At 38.1% G+C, this 26241-nt stretch overlaps 1 protein-coding gene across 6 annotated transcripts; it reads right to left on the minus strand.

Moving 5' to 3' along the window:
- Window positions 1-961: 961 nt before the first annotated feature.
- On the minus strand, window positions 962-24810 carry pms1 (PMS1 homolog 1, mismatch repair system component). 6 transcript variants are annotated; one of them, XM_085434564.1, is made up of 13 exons: window positions 24729-24810; window positions 23397-23540; window positions 22903-23085; window positions 22705-22807; window positions 21415-21578; window positions 14396-14512; window positions 11778-11900; window positions 11524-11670; window positions 10648-11420; window positions 5583-6041; window positions 5304-5434; window positions 1292-1452; window positions 962-1205 (listed from the first exon to the last, which is right to left on the minus strand). In XM_085434564.1, the coding sequence occupies exons 2-13, from the start codon at window positions 23526-23528 to the stop codon at window positions 1005-1007; spliced, it is 2694 nt and encodes an 897-aa protein (XP_085290690.1). In that variant the 5' UTR covers window positions 23529-23540; window positions 24729-24810; the 3' UTR covers window positions 962-1004. The 6 variants fall into 6 exon arrangements, with proteins under 6 accessions (XP_085290690.1, XP_085290688.1, XP_085290691.1 ...); XM_085434562.1 differs by having other exon boundaries at window positions 23397-23543; XM_085434565.1 differs by having other exon boundaries at window positions 24678-24810.
- Between the last annotated feature and the right edge of the window lie 1431 nt (window positions 24811-26241).

The raw sequence follows: 26241 nt of genomic DNA on the forward strand, positions 1-26241 counted from the left end.
AACCCTTCAATATTGTTACAATGCTGGGCTTTTACATTTTGTGTGTTTTTAATGTGGTGTTTTTGTTGTTCTGTTGTTGGTTTTGCTAACCCACCCAAAGACAGTGGATGACAATTTGCTTTTAACCAACTTGGAAACATATCAGCTGGTCTGATGAACACCAAACTCCAGAGATGAAATTTAGGTCAACATGGAATTGTGGTTGTTATGGGAATTGGCCAAACCCCTAACAGCCACTTCAGACTCACTTTGGGAGTCAATGCCATTCATTGACTCCCCTGGCCGATTGTGGCTCAAGAGTTGGCAGTTCGTCTTGCAATCGGAAGGTTGCCGGTTCAAGCTAATCTTGGACAGTTTCGGTCGTTGTGTACTTGGGCAAGACACTTCACCTACCGCCTACTGGTGATGGCCAGAGGGGCCGATGGCGCGATGTGGCAGCCTCGCCTCTGCCAGGGCAGCTGTGGCTACAACAGTAGCTTGCCTCCACCAGTGTGAGAATGAATGAATAGTGGAATTGTAAAGCGCTTTGAGGGTCTCGAAAAGCGCTATATAAATGCAATCAATCATTATTATTATTTCCAAAGTGAGTCAATTCCATAGACTCCCATGTTAAAATGCCCAACATAACAGCATAAACATGTTTACAGCCTTATACAAAAAGAGTTTTGATATTGTGAGAACATTCCCTGTTTACCTGTCATCAAGAACTTCTGAGCCAGTCTAATCTCGATTCTTCCACCAAAGCATCACCCAATTTTTTTGAGGCTCTGTGGAAATCAGAGACCACATTATATGCTGAATTTCTTTTTATAGCAGTTCTGAGTCTAATCAAATCTTGTTATTAACAAAACCAACAATACAAGTTTCAAAAAACACATTTCATGATTGCCCAAAGCCCAGAAATTGGGAAAAATATATTTATTTTATGTATTCTGGTTATAACAAATTGACAACACTCATCTACATTATAATGAAAAAGCAATTTTAATGATATTGTCAGTTTGTTAGAGCTCTAAAGGTCTCAGCAAAGCCTTCACTTCCTGTTCTGTCGTAGGAACGTCAGTTAGGTGCTGAAGAAAAGGGCGTCCATGGATGCAGGTGTGGTTGGCGCCACCCAGCTGCTGTTCCATCCGCAGGAGGGTTTCCTTCACATCTTCTCTAGATAAATTTGTAGGCAGCTGCCGGGTAAGTCGGACTGCTTCACCCTGTGAGGGAAAAAATTCGAATTAAATTAAACAGCAAAAATATCACCGTGATGCTGTGTTCATTTTGTACTCAGAGCAGCTCTCACTTGTAGATAGTTTGTGACTTTCAATGGCCTACACTCCCGCACAGTTCTGGCTTTCTTGTGAAGAACTGCAGTCAGGATCTCCCTGAGGTCCTCCACACCGAGGAAAGGCACGCAGTCTGCCATTGCTGTCACTTCCAGATGTCTCTCGGCTGATGTGGCGCCTGGCCAAAATAAGCAGAAAACAAGGATTAATATACTCCAGACGCTAGTACTATCTCCAGGAAAGAATAATAAATAAATATTGTGGTTTACAGCCGAACTGTTGACCAAGTCAAACAAGCAGAGGGCCAAATGGAGTGTTAAATGACTAATAGAAGCCCCAGCAGACTGGAAGGAAGCTGTCTTGTAGGGTGGAAGAATGATGGCTTCTCATTTCACGAGGAAATACTGCGAATCATGCACAATTTATTATTTTTAATACACAACTTTGGATGGTAAAAAAAAAGAAAAAAAAAGAACAAACCCAGAGAGCCAGGGACAATTTGAAATATCTGTGCAGAGAAATACTGCAGGGTTCAAATCATTCTCTATTCTATTAAATATTTATATGAAAATAATAGCTTAAAACAATAAAATTACCTACGGCAGTAACACATTTACTTTATATTCAGATTTAATTTAAAATATCAGAAAAATTATACACAAGTTTTGGAGGATATTTTCAAGAATATAACAAAAGCAAAAGAAACTCAGCAGATTTCGTGCACTGAAAACATCTTACATGCACCGCTGCCTTCAGTCCAAGCACACCCACAGAGGCTGGCAGTGCCAAATGAAAATTCCTGGAATTTTTTAAAGGGCAACCATTCTCATCACCTGCACACTGGGGTACAAACCTACTGTGAGACCACGCTGTCGGGCAGAGAGCCAATGTCAACTGAGGTGAACCATTCCAGCAACAAAAACAACCAATACTCACAGGACATTGTATACCCTCTGCAGGCAAATATTGAAGAGGTAACATCAAAGCATGGATGAACGAGGTTCAACTGAGGAAGTCATTCTACTTTACTCTGACATCATGTTTAAACATTTGCTGGGATAAATCCTCGAAGTCTTATTTAATAGTCTCATTTCTTTCGCTCATTTACAGGTCCACATTTTTATTCTCGGTCTCTATTAGAGTAGCTCTGAATGATTTACAGTTCAAAACAATATTTTGAACTGTAAAGTTGGGCTTGGTGCTGATGCTAAATTCATCTACTGCCTTAAACAAGACCCCATAGATTTGAACTACAGCCTGGATATAAAATAAAATATAAACATTCTGTGTCTAAAAAGTAAAGTCAACACTGACATGCCTTAAACCTGCAGTCTTTCCAATAGCCAGCAGGGAGCAACTCTTGACGAGCAACATTTTAGGAGCTGGTCTTACTTAAGGAATTTAAGGTGAGTTTAGGTGACGTGGAGGCAGAAGCTAAAGTAATATTCAGCCAATTGTTTTTCTTGAATATTAATAACCCTGTTTTTTGCCCCAATATAAAGACTTACACTGATGTTTTCAGTGTCAATAAGATTACTCATAGATTTTGGTAGTTTTTGTATTTTGCAGTTTATGGCCTTTACATTTAGTATGCTTGTAGTACACATTTGGTATACTATTATGTATTTTTGTGTGCCTTACTAGTCTACGCAACCACCATTGACTGTACTGTTGTTTGTCTTGGCCAGGAAACTCTCCCCAATGACAATGACAAAGGGATGCTTTTATAAAAGAAAGCCTCAAATCAGAAGTAACTGACCCTCTGGTATAACTCTCAAATGTGCACCTTAAACCAGATAACTTTTAAGCTGGAGTGGAAATGGCATCTTACTAATTTAGAAGATCATCATTTAGTTTGGAAAAATAGTTAGTTGCACTACAATAAAATCCTCCATAAAGCTAGAACATCTTACTATTCATCAGATTGAAGAAAATAAGAACCCTAGGTTTTTTCACCACTGTAGCCAGGCTGACAAAGAGTCAGAGCTCTTCATGAATTTATTCACAAATAACATTTTAGCCATTAGAGATTAAATTATTTGTAACCATCTCATAGATGTATGGTAAACCATTTCTCTCTGATTCATTTTTCTGAGTTAACTTCAGTGATTACTTTCTCCTAATCATCAACGTGTCTCCTAGACCCCATTTCTACAAGACTGCCCAAAGAAGTCCTACCATTAATTACTGTTTTAGTCTTAAATATGATCAGTCCATCTATTACTGGATTACTTACTACAGACCTTTAGTAATTCACTAATTAAAGCTATCATTTGACCCAGCTGTCTCAGCAACTCAAGCTAAACAGAGAGTCTTCTTCACACACTAAGGTTAATTATGGAGTTCCACAGGGTTCTAGGACCAATTCTGTTTACATTACACAGAATCTATCTGTGTAATGTAAACAGTATAATTAGAAGGCACGCACAGCATACAATTTCATTACTATGCAGATGATACCCAACTTTATCTATCTATGACGCTAGATAACACACACCAATTAGTTAAGCTGCAGGAATGTTTTAAAGATATAAAGACCTGGATGACCTCAAATTTTCTGCTTCTACAATGAGATAAAATTGAGGTTATTGTTCTCGACCCAGAAAAGCTTAGAAACAAGATTTTAAGCCGATACTTGATTAAAACCAATGGATAGTATTTCCTTGGCTTCCAGTAACACCGTGAAGAACCCTGGAGTCACTTTTGATCAGGATATGTCCTTCAAAGTTCATAATAAACAAACATGTAGGACTGCTTTCTGTCGCAGAGTAAGGGTGAAAAACTAGTCAATGCATTGATTACTTTTAGGCTGGACTACTATAACTCATTATTATCAGGATGTCCTGAAAGCTTCCTAAAAAGCCTTTAGTTGATCCAAAATGCTTTAGCAAGAGTACTGACAGGGACTAGAAAGAGAAAGAATTATTCTCCTATACTGGCTTCTCTTCACTGGCTCGAATTTAAAATCCAGAATGAATTGAACTGAAGTAAACACAATTATGTTTTTGATGAAGTATTTTCAGTATTTATATCAGACACATTAAGAGAGGCACTCAAACATACCTGAATAGAAACTAAAATGTGAGGTTTCTACAACAGAAAAGGTGGTGGTAGAAATAAAACTTCCACAGGGAAGGAAAAAACTTTTAAAAACATTATTGTTAGGTCTCAGTGACCACTGAAAATTAGTTTAGATACTATTTGAATATCAGGACCACTTCCAAGTGCTGAGACTTGATTCTAGAAGGATTTTACTTATACCAAGATTACTGCATTATTTGGCTGTTAACATTTACCACAATATCTCACAAATTCTTCACCCTTTTCATTGTTGAAATGCATAAAGTTAAGTAATCAATCAGTAATTTTGGCAAGTTTAAAATGAACATTTGGAGGTTACTACTGAAAACTCTTAAAAAACAAAAACACTAGAATTGAGAATTTATTGTTTAACATGATAAACAACCTTGTGAAAGACTGGGTGTTTTTCATTTTACCCGCAGCTAATCCGACACAGAGAAACTCTGTCAGACATAATTGCCTGTAATCCCGTTACGGGGACTGTAGGTTTGACATTTCTAACTGCTGAACTATGACATTAACAAAAGCATGAGTCACAAAACAAGAAACTTCTTGCACACAACTTGTTTACTTAGTGGACTTTTTGTTTGCAATATTTACATTTTCCTCATGTAGCCTGGAGATTAATATTATTGAATTTTATCATCATCCTCATGATTTGTTCTTGTAATTTGAATTCTGTGGAGCTTCTGCTTTTATTTTTAGCACCCTCTATGGGTTATGTAGGTAGATTGCCAGGAGTGGTATTTATTTCAGGCTGATTGGATTTGTCAGACCCTGATGAAAGCTTAAAGTTGATATGTGTTGGTTTATTTTTTTCTTCCAAGCTGTTCAAAGAATAAAATTAATCTCTCTTTTTAACAGAAGCCAGAGTACCTGAGTGGTTTTCTGGGGTAATATCCTCATAAAATAATGTCAAGCAACTTTTCCTGGATTTATTCTTTGTACCTGGAGTGAGTTTGACTTTAAAACCATTTGCCACAAGCCTAGGATCAGAAAAGAAGGCGGCTCCATTCAGCTCCGGGCTTTGTTTCTCCATGCTGCACAAAGCCTCTGTGTATTCAGCCCCTCCAAGGCTTCTAAAAAAGAGAAAAAGAGGATTTTAACATACATACAAAAAACAAAGGTAAAAATGCTTCTTTCGTACTTAGCTCTCATATATGTGCATACATTTATACAAAGAAAGTGGCTGTGCACTTTGCTAGTGAAACGTGAGTGATACGTTACCCATCTGTTAACTGTATAGGGTTCTGCAGACTCGCTGCTGGAAGTATATTATTCTCTAGAAGTCTCTTAAACAGCAAAGCTTCCTCCACTCGAAATGGGTTTAACAACATGAGCCTCTGACCACATAAAATGACCCAGGCGCTCTGAGAGGCCAGCCGGTTTACAAGACGGAGGCCCTGCGGCGCTGCGCTGCTCTGGGATGAGAGGCGCTGAAGCTGCAGCCGCAGGGCAGCCACGCTGCAGGGGAGGGGCTGTGAGGGCTTAGGAGCAGGGTTCTTCATCTTCTTCTGAGGCTGAGCGGCGAAGAGCTCATCCAGCAGCTGCTGGTTGGACAGCGGGGCCTTACGTTTCTGACCCTGCATATGGCTCCTCACACCAGGCTCTCTGGGGCCCTCAGCTGAGGCCAACTTAGTCCTTTGTTCATGATGTTCCAGGTGTTTTTTTGCCTTCTCTTCATACCTGCAGAGTTAAACCAAGCCTTGTAATGGTAGTTATGGCTGTTTCTGCTATTAAATCAAAACCTCTTTTCTAAAAAGTGTGCATAAATGAAACAAAGAGAATGAAATGAGATCAGCATAAACGTGTATTTTTAGTTGAACATAGTGGAAAAACATGTCAAACATTGAAAAGTTGGGATGGGGCAAACAGAAGACTGTAAAAGAGGTGGTGGAGTATCTCACAACTAATGAGGTACAGGACTAGCCTGACTGGGTTGTTTTTTGTTGTTCTGTTTGTTTTTTAAAAGCATCCCTGAGCAGACAGGTCTTTCAGAAGTATTTAAGGGAGTATCTACAGATTGTTCATGAGTTCAACTAATTAGAAATAACTTTTCTTGATGAAAACAACAACAACAACAACAAAAACCCTTTTTTGGTCATATACAGTTAATAATATCATAAAAGATGGAAATGCAGAGCAGGGATGTCAGACTCATTCTGCTCATGACCAAACCAAGCCAGTTTAATCTCAAGCTGGCCAGACCAGTAAAATCATTATCTGGAACAGCTGTACATGTAATGAAGTCTGGATTCTGAACCATTCATTTACAAAACAGAGAAGAATAAGTGCAATTTGAACAATATTCTGTCTCAGTTTTTGATATTAAACAATTTACTGTGGTTACAAAGAAACACTACTTTGCTGTTATAAAGCAGGTTGTAGATAATGTCTTTATCTGAAAAAAGGCTGCAAAACTAACATAACAGACTGTAAAAAGCTCAAAAACTGTGCTCTGTCAATCTGAATATTTTGTACTTTGTGTGCCAGATTCAACACTTCAGCAGCTGGAGCTTTCAGCCGGATATAGTGAAATCTCTGCAAGTAGCAAAACTAAAAAACCAGTACCGAATGTTCACAGTATTCAGCCTTTGGAAAGTACATCATTAAAATCAGACGTGTGGTGGAAATCACTGCACATGCTCAGTAAAAAACAGGGTCAGTGAACACAGTTCACCACTTCTTCCATAAAAGTCAGTTAAAATTTATCCATATAAAGATAAAAATAAGATAAAAATGACCTATGATCTCTCTCGGGAGGAGATTTTCTCTCAAGAAGAAAATTAATTCTTGAACTATTTGCCTACACAATCATTTAAAGAGTGGTGAACTGGTCAAACAGTCAGCTTCTTTAGGATCCCAGCCTCTCTCTCAGTCTTTGAGAAATACCACATACTGTAAGCGATGAAAGCCCAAAATAAATGCTAAGAAAAGGTTTTCGCCCACACATTCTTACAGAGCAGCTCCGATCTTCTGAAAAACTTAGCTTCTCCAGGATGCTCTTTTTATTACCAATGACATTAGGAATTCACCTAACCAGCTCTGAGATATTTCATTTAAAAAAAATTGTATTTCCTTTTTTAGCATAACACAAATCATTGTAATCCGCTTTTCTTTACAATGTACACAGCATCTCAAGGATTTTTTTTAATGGGGTTATAAATTACATCATGAGTACCACTTTGTTCCCAAAGATCATGTTGAGAAGTTGACACCAGGGTACATTGGGTGCTTTCCTTAACAAAATAGTAATTTTATCAACTCCTGTTTCCATATACTGCATCTGAGCATTTGGTCTGATGCTTTACCGCCTCATTATTTAAATAGCATGTTTCACAAATTCATGTTAGCGTGCCACTTAAGTGAAAGGTGCAGAGTTATCTTATTTCACGGTTAAGACAGCAGTACAGTGAAACACAAGTCTGAACAGATGTCATTTTCCATATGCTCTTCCATACCTTATTAAAAGATCCTATAATCTGCTGATGCACACTTTCCAACCTTGCAATTACTTTAAATTGGTATGCAGCAATCTTACATAATTGGGTTCAAATGTTTGCAACACAGTGTAATGTAGTAGCTCAGCAGTTAGAAATCAAATTCTGACATGTACGAGTGCATCTGGGACAGTTTCTAAGTCACTAATGACAAATTGACAAATGACTGAAAAGTACTGCACACGTTTAATGCAAACCTTGAGCCAGGAGGATGACAAACTATTCTACCAATATTACCGTCACTGGAACAATAGGTCAATAATAGCTTAAGGGTTTAAATCCCGGCCAGGGAATGCATCCAGTAAGGGTTCCCCAGGCTAGGACCTGCCATGCTACTCAAGGTTACTTTGGAACATGATAAGAGACTTGTAACTGAAGCCACGCTAGCTCAGGCATCACCCGGATTAATAAGGTCTGGGTCAGGAACCAGGATATACTGATGAAAAGTGTGCTTTTGGAACAAGGCTATGGCATAAGCTGGCATGGGATGACAATAGGGAACTGTTGGAAAGATACTTTGAATGCAACTCCAGTTAAGGAGGAAAATGAATGGGAGAGTGACCCCCAAACTGGGAGAGTGGCTCCAACAGATTCCAGGAATGAGATGTCCAAAAAAAGCATAGTCCCAGGAACAGTAAAGATACTGCCCTAGACACTCAAGTCCCCAAGCCCCTGGTAGAGGAACTGAGATTGAAGGACAAACAAAGAGCACCCGGAGGGCAAGTGGGGAATTTTTTTAAATGTATATGCACATTTTATTTCCAAAAGTATTTGCTTGTGTACCTTCGCACGCATATACACCTGAATGGCATCTCATTCTTAATCCACAAAGTTTATAATAATGTGGGCCTTTCATTGCTAAGATAACAACTTCAACCCTTCGGGGAAGGTTTTTCATAAGGTTTAGGAGTGTTTACTGGAATTTTTGGAAATTCTTCCAGAAACACATTTGTGTGGTAAGACACTGATGTTGGTTGAGAAGGCCTGGCTCAGTCTCCGCTCTTATTCACCCCAAAGGTGTTCTATTGGGTTGAAGTCAAGACTCTGTGCAGGCCAGTCAAGTTCTTCCTCACCAAAGTCAGTCACCCATGTCTTTATGGACCTTGCTTTGTGCACTGGTGTGCAGTCATGTTGGAGCAGGAAGGGACCATCTCCAAACTATTCCCACAAAGTTGGGAGCACGAAATCGTCCAAAATGTCTTGGTATTATGAAGCATTAAGAGTTCTTTTCACTGGAACTATGGGGCTGAGCCCAACTCCTGAAAAACAACCTCACACCATAATCACCCCCTCTACCAAACTTTACACTTGACACAATGCCAGTCAGACAAGTACCGTCTCCTGGCAACCAGCAAACCAAGACTCATCCATCAGACTGCCAGACAGAGAAGCGTTCATCACTACAGAGAACGTGTCTCCAATGCTTTAGAGTCCAGTGGTACCGTGCTTTACAGCATTGCATCTGACACTTGTGTTTGGTGATGTAAGGCTTGGCTGCAGCTCCTTAGCCATGAAAACCTTTTCCATAAAGCCCTCTATGCACATGTCAAGGCAGACGAGCTAATCTGAAGGCCATATGAAGTTTGGAGGTCTGTAGCGTTTGACTTGGTAGAAAGTTGGTAACCTCAGTGCTTTATGCCCCTCAGCATCTGCTCTATGGTTTTATGTTTTCTACCACTTTGTGGCTGAGTTGCTGCTGTTCCCAATCACTTCCACTTTCTTATAATACCACTAACAGATTACTGTGGATTATTTAGTAGCGAGGCAATTTCACGACTGGACTTGTAGCACAGGTTACATCCTATCGTGGTACCAAGCTAAAATTCACTGAGCTCCTAAGAGCTCATTAGTTGTGTTTTCAGAAGCAGTCTGCTTGATTTTATACACCTGTGGACATGAAAGTGACTGGAACACCTGAATTCAATGATGAGTGAATACTTTTGGAAATGTAGTGTGCAAGTATTTTAACCCTTTTTTGGATGAATATTTAATGAGACTATCTTCTTATATCTTGTATCTTACCGACAGGTATTTATATTTTATAGCTTATTAAATAATGTGCATAACTGGCCAAGGACTGCAAAGAGAGGTAAGAGCTAAGGCAATTTTTTCATCTTTTTGTGCATTATCCTTTCAAATTCAAGAATAAAACTAAACATTTGCTTTTTTTTCTGTTTATTTATTTTAACATATCCGTCCTCATCTAACCTTCATTAATGCCAATCCTTTGACTCTGAGGGGAGCCGGGGTCAAACACAAATGCTCATTACCTCCATGTGTGCTGCGCCAAGTCTGCCCTTGACTAGCCAACTATGTGTCAGTCCTCATGCCACTTATGCGGTGTAAGTGTAGGTGAGATTTTTAAGTGGACAAAGGGACATGTGCGAGTCTAGAAATGGTCTCTAATTAAAATTGAGTGAATAGGAGTTTATATCAGTGAGTATAAATTAAATCAGTAGTTAATGCCTGTGTTTAGTCGATATGCATGGAAAGAGAAAACAAACTTGAAGCTTTAATTTGCCAAATTTAAATAGAAATGAGATGTGACCCTCTGGACAGACCAAGAGGGGACATATCATCATTAGGAATACCTGTTGCACTACGGAAATCTATGTTACCTCACCCACTATTAGGCAAAGTTGTGTGGAAATTAGAAATACAGCTCGTATCAATAAAATTTCCACAGCAGGCCTCTCACATGCAAATGGCAGGTCAGACTTTCCTCTCTTCCATCTCTGCCTTGCAAATAACAAGAGATGGAAACTCAGAAAGGTGAAGGTCTGGAAACTCACTTCTTACGGTCTTCCTCCCTCAGATTTTTCCACCTCTCATGGATAGCGACGCTGATGTCCTGCAGGCTGGCTGTGGGTTTCTCTCTCAGGACCTCAGCTCTGGCTTCCTTCTCAAAAATAGTGACAGGAGACAGCGGTGCCCTCATGGTGCGGTTGCTGATCATGTCATAGGCTGTCAGGGCAGCTCGCTTCTCCGTGATGGCATTTAATGTCTTTTTGCTTGAGCTGCTCTCACTCATGGCCTCATCTGGGACAGAGTGATTCTGCTTTGTAGGTCGATGAATTATGACAGGCTGCAGGGGTTCTCCTGATACCGGGTCAGTAAGAGCGGTCCCCCGGCTCCAGTCCTCAGCTGAAATTTGGACTTTGCTTATAGTTGCAGCTGTCATTTTATTGTCCACAAGTCTCTCCGGGGATTTGCTTGCTGGCTTTGTCACCGTCTGAGACATTTCATCATCATAAAGAGAAAAGTTAGACTCAAGATCAGCTGGAATCTGGTTTACAATCCAGTCATCTGCTATAGAAGAAGAGGAGCTGCAGTTTGAGGCCTGGCGGTCCAGCGAGGTGTCAGCACTCGATTGTTTGGGTCCATCTCTGGGGACGCTATCATTGCTGTGACTATTCTCTGCATTTCGTTCACTGTCAGCCTGCAAAGGACTAGATGGCGAAGGAAATGGCTCAGAGCTGAGGTGTTTGTCAGCTGGGAGATCAGCGTTAGGCCGAAATCCATAGAGAGAAACCAGCAATGCCTCTATTGCAGTCAATACAGTCTCCTAAAAAACAGATGACAAAAGGTCAATTTCCTTTCTCAGGAATCTCTACAGCCAAACAAATAAACTACAACTCACTTTGATTAAGTTTGAGCTTTGTGGTTACCTTGTTATGAAGAAGAACCTGAGTCTTGTCTGGTGTCAGATTAACGTCCACCGATGAAGGTGGAACAGAAATTTTAAGCATAAGGGTGGGATATCGATTTCTGGCTTGGTCGTCTGTATACTGAGCAGTATAGTGCTGACGCAACAGCTGATGGCCAATCACAAAAAAATAAAATTTGCAGAGAAACAAATAAACAAAAAGTTTTTAATCCATAAAAATGTATTTATTGATTGTTTTATTCAAAATGAGTTTACCTTCATTATTTCTTTGTGCTGGACTGGCCGGTTGTTGACAAATATAAATGTTTTGTCAGGGTTAGATGTGCTCGTAGAGGAGTAATCAGCTCCAGGCTTTGGGAAAAAGCCCTCCAAAAGAATCTGAGAAAAAGAAAAATTAGTTATCCAACACAAAGAAGGCTAATAAGAAAAGGCATGCCATGCATTAAAAACTAGAAATAAGTCAAACAGGAATAAAAATCCAAAAAGAAACAAAAGCACTATAACATCATTCATCTATTTTCCACCGCTTGTATAGGATGTACAGCAGTCTAAATAAAGATCTTGCTCTTCCCATTACCTCCCCAAGCTCTTTCAAGGTGATATGGAGATGTTCCCATGCCAGATGAGGGCGATCGTGGCTCAAGAGTTGGGTGTTCGTCTTGTAATCGGAAGGTTGCCGGTTCAAGCCCCGGCTCAGACAGTCTCGGTCGTTGTGTCCTTGGGCAAGACACTTCACCTACTGCCTACTGGTGATGGCCAGAGGGGCCGATGGCGCGATATGGCAGCCTCGCCTCTGTCAGTCTGCCCCCAGGCTACAACTGTAGCTGCCTTCACCAGTGAATGAATAGTGGTATTGAAGGGTCCCAAAAAGCGCTATATAAATGCAATCCATTAATATTATTATTAGATGAGATACATAATCTCTCCAGTGTATCACTGGTCTGCCCCAAGATCTTATACCAGTTTGGACATGTTACAAAACACCTCACTTAAAGGGGGTTTACAATGCTAACTGGTCAGATGCCATCTGGCTCTTTTCAGTGCGGAGGAGCAGTGACTCTACTCTGAGTTCCCTTCAGAAGAAGCTCACTTTTGCCATCTTATTCTTTCAGCCATCTATTGTTTGTGGCCAGGTGAAGGTAAGACCAACCAGGTTTAAGACATTGGCTTCACTTTTCATAAAGTCTCTCCTCACACTGTGGCAGAGGAGCACTAAAGCCACATTTCCATTTCGTCTCTCTCTAATTCTGCACAATTCTGTTGTCCATATATTAAGGTTATGATATTTTACGGGTTAAAATGATCAGACTCATAAAAGAGGACCAAAGTTCCCTCTTCTACATGCAGGCCTGTTTTTGGTGTTCAGCATTTTCCCATTAAAACTCAGCATCATACATGATGACCTTTCACCCAAAATCATGCCAGAGGAGGTCCTAATGAGCTAAAATCGACGACTCAGCATAAACCTCAACAACTGTACTTAAAACTCCATTATGAATGCAAGCTAGTAAGAAATTATGGAAAACTATTAATGTTCAGCAGATCGCGAGGAGTCAACAGCTATGCTTGTTTCCACATGGTCTCAGGCTCATTATTAGCAGCAGCGCACGCCAATGAAGTTAATAAATGAACTGCTGTTTCAGGTCAGGGCACACATGCGTTTCTCCATTTCTGCTCATTAGGGTCACTTTATGAGTGTACGAATGGCACCTCTGGCCCTAAAGGGCCTCGGCTATGTGTAGTCAAGCTGGCAAAAAGCGAGTGTCACATTTTGTTCTGCAGAGGAACAGCTCTTACAGCTCTCCCCTAGCGAGGCTGGAGAAATTGTCAACCCGGTCCCCTTGATCACTGAAGCTTTGTTCTTAGGGACAAGGTGGAGAAAAGTTCCCTTTCATTGCTACGGGGAGTAAGAGGAAAAGGTGAAAGGTTGTTCTCATAACCGGGCACCAAGCAGGAAAATAACAACAACAAAGGGGAAAATGAGAGAGAAACAGGGTGAAAAGGGCTGCTCCATATCTGTCAGAATAGATTAGTTTGGAGCCTGACAGCAGGTAGGAGCCACATGACACCTACCGTGACCAAGCAGAAAGTTACAGCTCGACGGTAATTCAATTACAATCTGCAGAGCAAAGCTTAGCTAACAAAAATCACTCAGCCCTCATCAGGAAAGAACTCAAGAGAAAAGGGCAAAGAAATTGTTGGCCAGCCACCAACTGACCACATTTGCTGGCTTGAGCCCAGGCGTTCATGATGAGGTTATTAGCTCACAATCGAGTATAACGTGCATGCTCCCATTTGCTCTGCAGAAATTATCCATCATATCCAGGCATTAAATGTAGTATTGGCAGCTAAGCATAAGGTCCTAAGGTCGTAATCATTAATCATCACCAGTGCAGATCTGGTTATTTTTAACTTGTTTTCAAATATTTTCTTAGGTTTTTGAGCGCTAGTGTTGCATAACATTAGCAACACTGACTCTAAGAAGTCCTGTTATGCATGCTGCAATGTTACACAATATTTTAACTGATCTGGATCTCAGGATGTGTTTGTTGACATCAAGCTTTCAAGGTGAGCGAGGGGAAATTGTGCTTTTCGAACACAAACGTCTGCGTAATGAAGGGCAACGGGGCCACAGGAGAAACAGCATGAGGTTCTAGCAATGAGTAGATGTGTGCGCTTGAGGCGGGACAGGGGCAGTGTGCAGATCTGAACTCATGACAATCGTCCGTCAGGGTTCTGTGCACTTCATGCCGTCTCTTTTGTTGCAATATTAAAATGTGAATTTGGGACACAAAAGGGTTAACAACCGTTTGTGTTCATCTTGCAGAATCGCTCAGCTTTTCTCCAGTTTCTACAGCTTCCCCTTAACTAACCTCCGGTTGCTCCTGGTGATGGTGGCAAGGGATCAAGTTGGCAATAGCACCGGGCCCCAGCGTGGCGAGGAGGGCGCTTCTGTTATCGGCCACTTTGGCCTTCTGCCAAAGGACCACCTGGAACGAAATGACACCCGTCCACCTCAATGAGTCCTCGTCAAGGTTATTACAGTTTTTATTTATTAGCTTTGACAATTTAATTTTCGATGTGACACATTTTTAAAGTGTTTTGATATTTTTTAAGTGCTATAGTCTGTGTTTTGGTCTTTCCTATAAAACTGAATTTTTGTCAGGGCTGAGGCTCAAAAAGGTCAGAAAAAACGTAGGAAAAGAAGAAACAAAGGAACCTTTGGTAAAATACACATATATGCACATAACAATATAGCCAAACAATAAAGAGTAATGAAACAGGAATTCGTAGTTAATTTAGTCTTGCAGGGCCAAGTTGCAGGTTGTCCAATGGTAGTTGGAAAAGACAGAAAAAGAAGGAAAAGCAAAATAGGTCCACTGTACCAAAAAGCAAGTTTCATCGACAATCACACTGTATAAACCCCCTAATGCTGTGAAAACGTTTAACATAATGTAGTAATTAAAGCTTGGACAAAAATTAAAATAAATAAATAAATTTAAAAAGATTTCCCCACATAAATTTCTAAATGTGTAAATTTTTCAAATAAGTAATCAAGAAAAAAACTCAATGCTGTATTTTTAGCAGCACCACAGTTCAGAAAATATTTTAGGTGCAAAATATGTTAACATCAGTATGTGTCTACCAGTGAATTTATCTCCTGGGTGTTGATTTCTAAAAGCACACACTGTGTTGCAGGACGTGTCTCAGATATTAAATTAAAGTTGGCACCTATAAACGTATAACTCCTGTAAACAGTTCCTGAAGAAACTATGAAACATGACACAAGCCAAATGGCAGAGCTGGAGATAAAGGATAGGGGGCAACTAAGTGCTGATTGCACAAAATGGGTTCAGTACCCTCCCCTGACGAACTCCAAATTGATTTCTATGAAAGCTATATGGTGGTCGTGTGCTCCCTTCCCTGACCTGCACCGCCTACACACTTCTGTGTACAAACTGGCTGCAGCCTGAAACTGAAGCAGAGGTCAAGTCCGCAGCTGCGATCAGCAACTTAACTCAGGCATTATAATCACCCAAATCGCAGCCACAGTCAGCTGTATTTGTGTTGGGGTGCCTGATGGGTAAGAGACGAAAATGTCTATGTAATGAAACAAGTAAAAATAGCTTAATTTTGGAGTTGTGGTGAACAGGAGATCACACAACAAACTCTTCTGCATTGCGGATACTCCTGACCACTCTATTCACAGAAAGCAGCACTTTCTCCAGGACTCTGCTCCACTACTACAGGAACATGCAATATTTCTTTTTAATTTACTTTTTATTTATTTCCTTGTCTTGAGTGTAACCACTGGTTTGCACTTTATTGTGAACCCTCTGTATTTCCATCCATGAAAACATCTCTTGATTGTAGACTTTGACTTTGTGTCAAATGATACATCCACCTCCTCATCTAACCTTCTTGACTTCGTACAATGTTATGAAATTGTATTTCTTAACCATAGAAATTATTCTGTGCTCAACCACACTTGTCTTCTGTAATCTTTCAGCCTTTTCGGTGTTGCTGGGCTGGCTGGTGTATTAGTTCTTTTTAAGCCACTTCTATAGCTTTTGTTCTCTCTAATAGATGGATTTTGGTTTTTCAGCCTATCGATGACTTCATTCACTAGCATCTCATTGGATCTCATATTGGCAGTTTCAGTAAAAAGCTACCAAATGCAAGCACTTAGAATACTTTCAGATATTTGGTCTTTTTGGACTGTCATGAAATAATGAGGGAATAGGCCTCACCTGTTCCAATACTTTTCTTAAATCCCCATTTTCCCTTCATACAATGTAATGTGTACAGAGGCAAAGCTCCAAAAAAGAAAAACATCCTGGTCCAAAAACTGCATATAGTGCTTTTTGGATCATATTTTTCCGACATATTGTCATCATACATTAAAAATACTAACTCTTACATGATTCTACATATGAGAACCAAGAGTTTTGTTCCATGTTGTCATACTTTTACCTATTTAAGCCATCCATCCATCCATCCATCCATTCGCTTCCGCTTATCCTTTTTCAGGGTCGCGGGGGGCGCTGGAGCCTATCCCAGCTGTCATAGGGCGAGAGGCAGGGTACACCCTGGACAGGTCGCCAGTCCGTCGCAGGGCCAACACACAGGGACAGACAACCATTTGCACTCTCATTCATTCGCACATTCACACCTAGTGGCAATTTGGATTATCCAATTAACCTATCCCCACAAGCTGCATGTCTTTGGACGGTGGGAGGAAGCCGGAGTACCCGGAGGGAACCCACGCAAACATGGGGAGAACATGCAAACTCCACACAGAAAGACCCCGCCTGATGTTGGAATTGAACTCAGGACCTTCTTACTGTGCGGCAACAGTGCTAACCACCGTGCCACCGTGCTGCCTATTTAAGCCATTTTTTAATATTTTTTAAATCATATTTTATTGTCCCCTTTAGTTCTCAATTAAGATGTTTTATTTTGCTAGACTTACTAAACTATGTATTCTGATTTTTTTTCTTGTGTTTTTATTTCTTTTTTGATGTTTTATTTACATTTTTACTTAAAAAAAATCTTCTTGTCTTTTGGGACATTTTATGTTTTGAAATAGTTGAAATAGTATTTTACTCTATTTCTCCATGTTATCTTACTTTATTTAAAAATGGTCACCTTTTTTTTTTTTTTTACTGCAACACAGGCCTTTCCAAATTTGGGGAATAAATTACTAAATATCTAAAATGGTACACTTCTAAATTATATAAAAAAAGACCAAACACGTCTCTGGTCTAAAACCAAATATCCCACAAAATGACTTCTTTTTACTTTCAGTTTTTCACGCTGGAAAACATGCAACCTGAATATAACTAATGAGAATTAATAACTGTTGTTAGGTCAGTGTTTATTTATGATCCATCTCTTCACAGTTAATTAAATGACATTAGACATTGTGAAAGATGATATATTACTTAAGTACACATGTTATTTATTTTCAGTTAAGCTTGTGTTAGTCAAACTCATCCAACAATCAAATTGCTACCATTTGCTAAAAGAGCCAAACAAACGGCAACACATGTTAGGGATTCACGCCTCTCAGAGCATCGATGTTTGCTCTTAAAGTAATTTGAACTATAGCATTCCCTGCAAGCCCAAACAATGATGTCTGCTACATCATGCTGTAATGTTCATGGATGCACTTGGTAACATTTTTCTTGCAGCAGCATCCAGAGGCACTGTGGCTTCAAGGCTGTAAATTGCCCCCAGACCAGGCATGAATTCAGTCCCTGGGTCTGGATTAATTTGTGAGTTTTCTTGAGAAAATCAAGATGACATTTCACATGTTTTTTTTAAATTAAATGTTATATGCATTTGTGAAGTGATGACGCAAAGTATTTTGCAATCAGGGCTGCTGCCTGATTAAAGTAAATATCAATCACAATTATTTTGGTAACTCTGGCAATTACAGTAATTTTTCTTAATGCAAAAAAACCCAAAAACAAAACAGCCGTAGATAAGAGTGAGACAATAACCCTGATAAGACACAGACAGTGCAGGGAAAGGCATACAAAAACGTCAGAGCCTTTGTACTAGGAATGAAATGAGAATCGATATTATGATTATTTAACACAATCATTCTCAGAAAACAACAGTGGATTTATTAAACTTTGAAAAATAAATAAAAGCATTAATATATTATTATTAGACTTCCATGAGCTTTAATTGTAATTCAACTAAATAAACTCAACACTACATGAATGCAGTAAATCTGCTGCAGGCTAGTGGGAATGTGGCAGGGAGTGAATCTGGAATTTTGTGATCAGGGGAAAAGTAAAGGAAACGGATGTGCTAAAAGCTAAAGCCAGAAAATGATTGGAAAACTGAATGTAGCACAATAATGTTTTGATCTATATTACCTTCTTTCAGTAAAAGGTGGAGGGTAAAAATATAGCTGAAATTAAAATTCAATTAACTGCACAGGTAAAACAGACCTTCCAAAAAATCCCTGAACTCAGATCCAGATTGACTCCAAAAGCCCCACTTCTGGTCGAAATTTTAAGCAAATTTCTTCATAAATGTTTAAGTAATCTTGCTACCAAACAAATCAATCAATCAAACAAATATTAGAGCTCTCTCACTTAATGACATTTACCACTAAAAGGGATCCTCAAATATGCAGAACATGCTCCCCTTAAATTGTTAGACATGTTGTCTAACAATTTAAGGGTTGTGTGTTTGTCATTCACAGAGGTTTTGTTTCAGCAATTAGTTGCATTAATTATACTATTTTGATCACCATCTGACAGACTGTTGCATCACAAGTATTTGTAAAATGTCTGCAGGTTTTATTGTACATCATCTAATCCTGTTTAAAGATTCTCAATCAAACATTTCAGAACAAAAGATTGAGTTCGAGTTTCTCAGATGTGACGTTTTTATTAGTTTCATTTATTCTATGTCACCATTTCTTTTGTATCTTTTGGTTTTGGACTATTTTACTTATTTATGTACCTTGAAGCCAACACGGATCAAAATCTCTTTTCTTTCTCTTTAAGAAAAAGTACAATAAATCGTACAAAATAAGTCATTCAAAAGAGATACGTTAAGATTTTCTGACATTACTAGAACCAAAAAGGATGAACATAAAAAATAATAAGGCAATTAATCAAAGCTTGAGCTGTTTCTGTTTAAACTCAGCTGTTTGAACCTTACTGGAAACAAATATATTCTTTTGCATGTTTTTATTTTAAGTTTATTTATTAATGAGTGAAATTTTTATCAACCTAAATGTAGAAAATGTTCACTAGTCTTGCAGTGTTTCGGTTCGTCTTTCTCGCCTTGATAAAATCTTTAGTGTTTCTGGAGCGCCTGTAGAAGCTAAATGAAGATTTTCCATCACACGTTAACAATTTCACAGCTCACCGACTCGCATTAGCACTGACAAGAAACCAGCAGGAGGCCAGAGACAATTTCTGTCTTCAAACAGGTCGGCCAAGCTCCTCGATATTTTCCTGTAATTGTCCGTTTACACATCTGAGGACACAACCACAAGGACAAAGGGCAAAAGATGCCCGAACATCTTACAGCTGTAAGGAAATCTGGATGGAAAAAAGAGTTTAATGGCTTTATTACTTGGCTCTCTCTTCCAGTATTTAATAAATTTTTTGTTTGATTTTTGTTAATCCCCCAAAATGGACCAATATACTACTCAATAAAAAAATACACTTGTGCATTAAAACTAAAACACATTACTTAATGCATTGCATTGTCTTTGCACCCCCCAGATACAGTAGGAGGAGTGATAGTAATGGTATTAATCAAAATAGTGAAGACAACTTAACTAACTGACAATCTAACAGTATCTAACAGTAATCCTAAAGAGGTTTTCAGAGTCTTGATACATGTCAGTGTTATCAAGATGGCTACAAAACAGTACATTTATTTTCAAATCCTTAATTTAATCAGTCTGTCTTACTGAGAAAGAGAACTCTTTATCAATAGAGACCTGTGTATAAAAAAGGTAAACAACAACACAGAGAACACACACATGCTGTGTTTTCATATCTTTGTGGGGACATCTAATTGACATAATGCTTTCCCTAGCCACTTACCCTAACCATCAAAAAATGAATGCCTAATCCTAACACTTAGCCTACACCTAACCGTAACCTAATTCTAACCCTGACACTAAAACCACATTTTGAGTCTCAAAAATGCCTTCAAACTTATGGGGACTTATGGGGATTTTGTCCCCATAAGGGCTGTTGGTCCCCACAAGCATAGTAGACTTCCAATTTTTGGTCACCACTAAGATATGTAAACATGGTCTCTCTGACACACACAACCACTCTCACACTCTATACATGGTCACAAATAAAGTGAAAGAGCTGCAGATACAGCAGCTAGTTGCATCTATAGTCCCATCACACATACATGCCATATTAATATATAAAAAACTGAAGGGGATTTTCAGCTAAAGGGAATGTCATCTGAAGGCTAAGGCGGACACCTAGTGGTTGCATCAAGCTAAAGCTTTAAATCAGGGTGTTTGTATACAAAGGTGTTGTGTTTTTTTTGTAACCACAGTGGAATATGACTGATACTCATCTCTATCTTTACTTGTATAAGCGTCTTAATCACTTCCTGGCCAAACTTGCGTGTGACATTAATCTCCAGTAAAGCAGTAAAGAGTAATATGGTGTGACTATTAGGGGAAAAGTGCAATGTTACTATTTCTGTGGTCTTAGTTTTGAACTGCCTGCTATGGGAATGGATCCATGTTACTTCAGAATTCATAAGTTTGCTGTTTGAATCAAGCTTCAAATTGGATTCCTCCATCAGCAGATGGAGGAGTCAAATACCACCCTCTACCACCATCTGCACCACTTATTGGACAAGCTTACTACAATACAATACCTTAAGTTCTTTATTGCATTATATTTTGATTTTTATTCATTAAATACATCTTTCTTTTTTCTATTTAATTGTAATAATAATAAGGTGCAATAATAACAATGTGCAATAAGCATACACTTATTCTTCTATTTGTGTTGTGTTTTCAATTTCATTGTACTATTGTATTATGTATGACTGTGAAATGACAATAAAGAGTTATCCTATCTTATCTTATCTTATTTAGACCTATTTTATTCTGTTATTTTTTATTTATTTTATTAAGCTTCTTTACTTAACAGTTTTAATTTGTCTTGGTATATAAATCTATGTTGCTGTTTTTCTTCTTTCATCAATCTTTCTTTTTCGTTGTATTTTTATTTGCATTTTTTGTGGCTTTTTTTTAAATTACTTTAATATCTGGTGTGTGCTCTGCCTTGCCTGTATGTACTAGCACTTTGTTTTTAAAGGTTGTATATAAGTAATGTTTATTTCTCTTCTTAAGTTGTGTGGACGAGTTACTGACCTTATTGTGAACGAGCATGAGTCTCAGCTCCGGTTTGATAATGGCGTAGGCCATCAGCAGATCCTGCACCTTCTTCAGCTCCTCTTTGCACTTCTTGGTAGAAGAGAAACACTGACGTCTCACTGGAAGGTTCTTAAAAAGTTTCATTACACTCACTGTCGTCCCTGCAAAAGAAACAGAACAGAGTAGGTGACCTAAAATTATATTTTCATGCAACAATTAGAGTTGATAATATGGCAGACAAAAAAATTGCAAAAATTAAAAGTATGTACATAAATAAAATACTAAATGTATTAACACACCAAAAATAGCCTAAAAATTATATCTAAAGTAAGCTTAAAAACTGATGTAAACTGACATTTGTTTTCACTTGTTCTTGTATTTTTTTTACCTTTATTAAACTCGTCCATTGATTTATATTCCTGTTTTATTATTCCATCATTAAAGGACACTTTATACAATTAAACAATAAATAGAGTAACTAAACAGAGTATTTGTGTAATAGTAAATCTACTATGTTTTGCACAGTTATGGATGCAGACTTGCATTTTCCAATTTAACACACAATAAACAAGTGTACTTGTGTGATAGCATCACTGATTTATTATTTCCTATTTTTATATATTTCCCTATTTATTTTTCTTTTTGTTACACATAACGAAGAAGAAATCCTTAAAAGAAGATTAAAAAGAAAATAGAGAAATAAATACACTTGAATTACTTCTATTTTATTTTTCTAAAGCAAATATAATCAAGTTAATCAATAAATGCACTAATCAATTAATTTCAAAATAAACTGGAAGTTAAACAGAGAGGAGAATAAGGAGAAAGTTTTTGTTTTGTTTTTTAAATTTTGGTCCTCCATACAATCAATGTATTATTATTATTTATTTTTATCTTTCTTTATTATACTCCAATTTTTCCTGACCTTTGCTCTTCTCTATAGCGTTTACCTTACTGAACTATTTTTGGTTTGTCATATTTCATTTTAATTTTTCTTATTGAGCTAACCTATTTAAGAACTTTTGTGATGGGTGGTGTTTGATGTTTTTAAATTTTTATATTCATATTTCCATAAAAGTAAAACACTTCTATTTTTCCAATAATAATTCACGAACAGCACTGTTTATAATGTGTCTGCTGGCTGATTTTGTAAACATCAATATTAAGTTTCCTGTTCACCGGGATTAAAATAAATTCTGCCCTCATATCTGAAGCAACTTAATTTTCGTTTTTTAGATATTTTTTAAAAAGGAAGTTTTCCTTGTTGCTCTGCTGTCTGTGCCGTACCTTGACCTAAATGAGACGGCTTCTGGGAAACAATTTTCCCTGTCAAGTCCATTGTGTACTGGGTGCTGATTTCATCCTCCTCTGTCTTTGTGGTAACAGCCACCTGAAGGGAAATGACACAAAACTTCAGTTTAGCCACATTGAGGTGTCAGCGGCTGTAATTTACACAGCACGAGTGTTTGAGTTTTAATAGAACACCTCAGCCACGGCGCAAATGGAACCCAGCGCCTCCCCTCTGAAGCCGTACGTTTCCAGATGCTCCAGGTCTTCATGTCTGCAGATCTTTGAGGTGAAATGTCTCACAGCCATCACAGGAGTATCTACAGTTTTGATTCCTTGCCCATTATCACGAACCTCTACGCGGTCCAGGCCAAAATTTTCCTAAAATGTCAATAAAAGTAGTGCAACATGAAGGGAAATCAAACTCAAAGCTGTTACGATCTGAAGAGTGACTGCAGCAGCAGTCAAAATGCTCTAATATTAATGATTTATTTTCACTCACATCATTATTCATAATCATTGCATCATTAATGTTAAATAAATATGATAATAAATTCAAGTAAAATACACTAACAGGGGTAATTAACTGGAGGAAATCAGACTGGTTACTGCATTTGCTTCTGCATGAATCAAGGTTTTTAAATAAATTAATTTTTTTCCCCTGTAACATTAGCTGTAATTAAGTACTTTACCAGTTTAACATCAATGCTTGAAGCTCCAGCATCCAGGGAATTCTCGATCAGCTCTTTGACAACATTCACCACAGACGTAATGACCTGGGAGCTGGACAGCAGACGCACAGTGTCCGGGGGCAGCTGCTTCATGACTACAGTTATCTGCTAAGGTGAAACATCTGGATTTAGTGGCACATCTAGTCACAAGAATAATAGGAGAATAGCTGGCCAAGGGATAGCCCTTATAAACATGCTCCTGATCTTTCTTTTGATCCCTTGCAATAGTGGGTGACACCACATATTTGATTCGGCAGAGTATTATCCTGGATGTCCCCAAAAAGAGGATTTGTGTCCTCTGACCAATTTTATTGAATGTAATATTTATATGATCTTGGTTATCCACATTTTCAGTGGTGTCAGACTGCTTTAAGCTCATCAGATACATGCAATCTGCGCTGAAGTGGGGTGGACAAGTTCATAAAATTGTACACAAACATATAAAGAAAAACGTGTCCAAGTATTTCCCTTTCTTTCAGTGTACAGTACAAGAATATTCTTCAGTTTGTCGACACTCACTGTGTATTAGGGGCATGCATGATTCAAACTTTTTTAGTTTATTGAAGTCACTAATTAGATTTATTGTATTTATGTGATTTTTAAAAATCAGGAATCCTGTACAAAAATCTCAACCCAGAAACCTGCAGGTTACTCCCTAACTTCTTACACCTCCAGTCTTTATTTTAGCTGCCTGCTCAAACACAGCGGGCCATCCCATGTAAGTGTTTATGAGTTCAGTCTCTTAACTTCTCTACATGAAACCCAAAGAAACGCTGAACCAGCTTCAGTGGACCCTCCTGCAGTTAAAATCTATACATGGAAATAAGAGCAGATATTTCAAGGGGACATTTTATCTACATTAATTAACAACTCTGCCTTGATGACTGTAGACGGAATCCTTAACTTTTCAGGCGCTTCTGCCAGAAATACTCGTTTACTGCTGCTGATTAAAGAAATAGTATTTACGGTTTGTAAAATTGGCTGCTCCTTGATACATGAAAACGTCCTTTTATATCGATGAATTAGTGATCACAGCTAACAGTAATTTACCAGTAAAGGCAGTCAAAAAAGCAACGGCACTAAGATATATTCACTTCATTTAAGGCACAATTTATCCACATTTCTTTAAACACAAAATGAAACTGTACTTTAAGACTAGCTAACTGCTCTCCACACCTCCTTTAAGCTGCTCAGACTTGCTAGCTCAGATTTAAATTTCAATTTTAGTTCAAACTTACGTACAGATGTTACAAAGCCATAATTAGCTCAATAAAGCGGCTAAATAATACTAACATAAAACTGCTTCTCTGCTTCAATCGTTCATAACAACAGACACGGAGAACCACAGGCGGAAGTTACTGTTTTCCCGCCCTCCCCCCTTCGCTGCATATTGATTGGCTATAAGTCAGGCGTAGGCGGAGTCTAAAGAGCAGTCTGCCCGGAGTTAGAGCTGGCAGTTTTGGGCATTGTTTTTCTTATTTCTCATTTTATTTACAAGAAATCTAAAAATCAGTCAATTTGTCTGTCGCACCATCTGCAAAACACAATTCATAGCAGGTCTCACTACCATCTTCTAAACGTTCCCTTTCAATCTTGATGTTATTCTCTGCACCTCTGCACCTGTGGCAGCTAACACAGAGAGACAGACAACCATTTGCACTCATACTTATGGGCAACTTATAATCACTTGTTAACCTTACCCCACTAAGTGGTTGTCTTTGGACTGTGTGAGGAAGTTGAGGTACCTATTTAGACATGGGGTTAACATACAAACTCCACAGAAAGACCTTCTTGGTGTTAGGCAACAGTGTTAACCATCATGCCACCCCATATTAAATTAAATTAAATTAAATTAAATTAAATTAAATTAAATTAAATTAAATTAAATTAAATTAAATTAAATTAATGTTACCTGCTTGATGTGATGTGACATCCTGTGTGCAGGGATAAGAACAGGCATGCCATTTGGACATTTCTTTATTTTTCATTTTTTATGTATTTTTGATTGATTGATTGATTGATTGATTGAATCTTTATTTTGAACATGTTGAAAAAGTACAACAAAATAGAATTAAAAGAGACAAATGAACAAAGCAAAACAAAAGGAACACGAGCAACCACAACTCCAAATAACGTTCGTGTTCAAAAAGGAGCAGGAAGAAGCATAAACTTATTTAATCCCACCCCATATTAAATTAAATTAAATTAAATTAAATTAAATTAAATTAAATTAAATTAAATTAAATTAAATTAAATTAAATTAATGTTACCTGCTTGATGTGATGTGACATCCTGTGTGCAGGGATAAGAACAGGCATGCCATTTGGACATTTCTTTATTTTTCATTTTTTATGTATTTTTGATTGATTGATTGATTGATTGATTGATTGAATCTTTATTTTGAACATGTTGAAAAAGTACAACAAAATAGAATTAAAAGAGACAAATGAACAAAGCAAAACAAAAGGAACACGAGCAACCACAACTCCAAATAACGTTCGTGTTCAAAAAGGAGCAGGAAGAAGCATAAGCTTATTTAATCCCACCCCTTTTCCACTATCTAGTATCAATAGACTACAGAAATACCTCCTTGCAATTACATTATATGTTATGTGTAATTTTTTAAATATATATATATACATATATGTTTCTATCTATCCATACATACGTATATACACATACGCACATATACACATTTTCAATAACCCCATTAACACCTCAAGGATACACAACCTACAAATATATATATTTATATACCCATACCAACATACCCGTGCACCCGCACACACATGAAAATATTAGACAA

Source organism: Copadichromis virginalis, linkage group LG16, assembly GCF_057382275.1.
Source record: "Copadichromis virginalis isolate Kocher_CV1m ecotype Utaka linkage group LG16, C_Virginalis_male_GT1.1, whole genome shotgun sequence".
NCBI classification, from domain to species: domain Eukaryota; kingdom Metazoa; phylum Chordata; class Actinopteri; order Cichliformes; family Cichlidae; genus Copadichromis; species Copadichromis virginalis.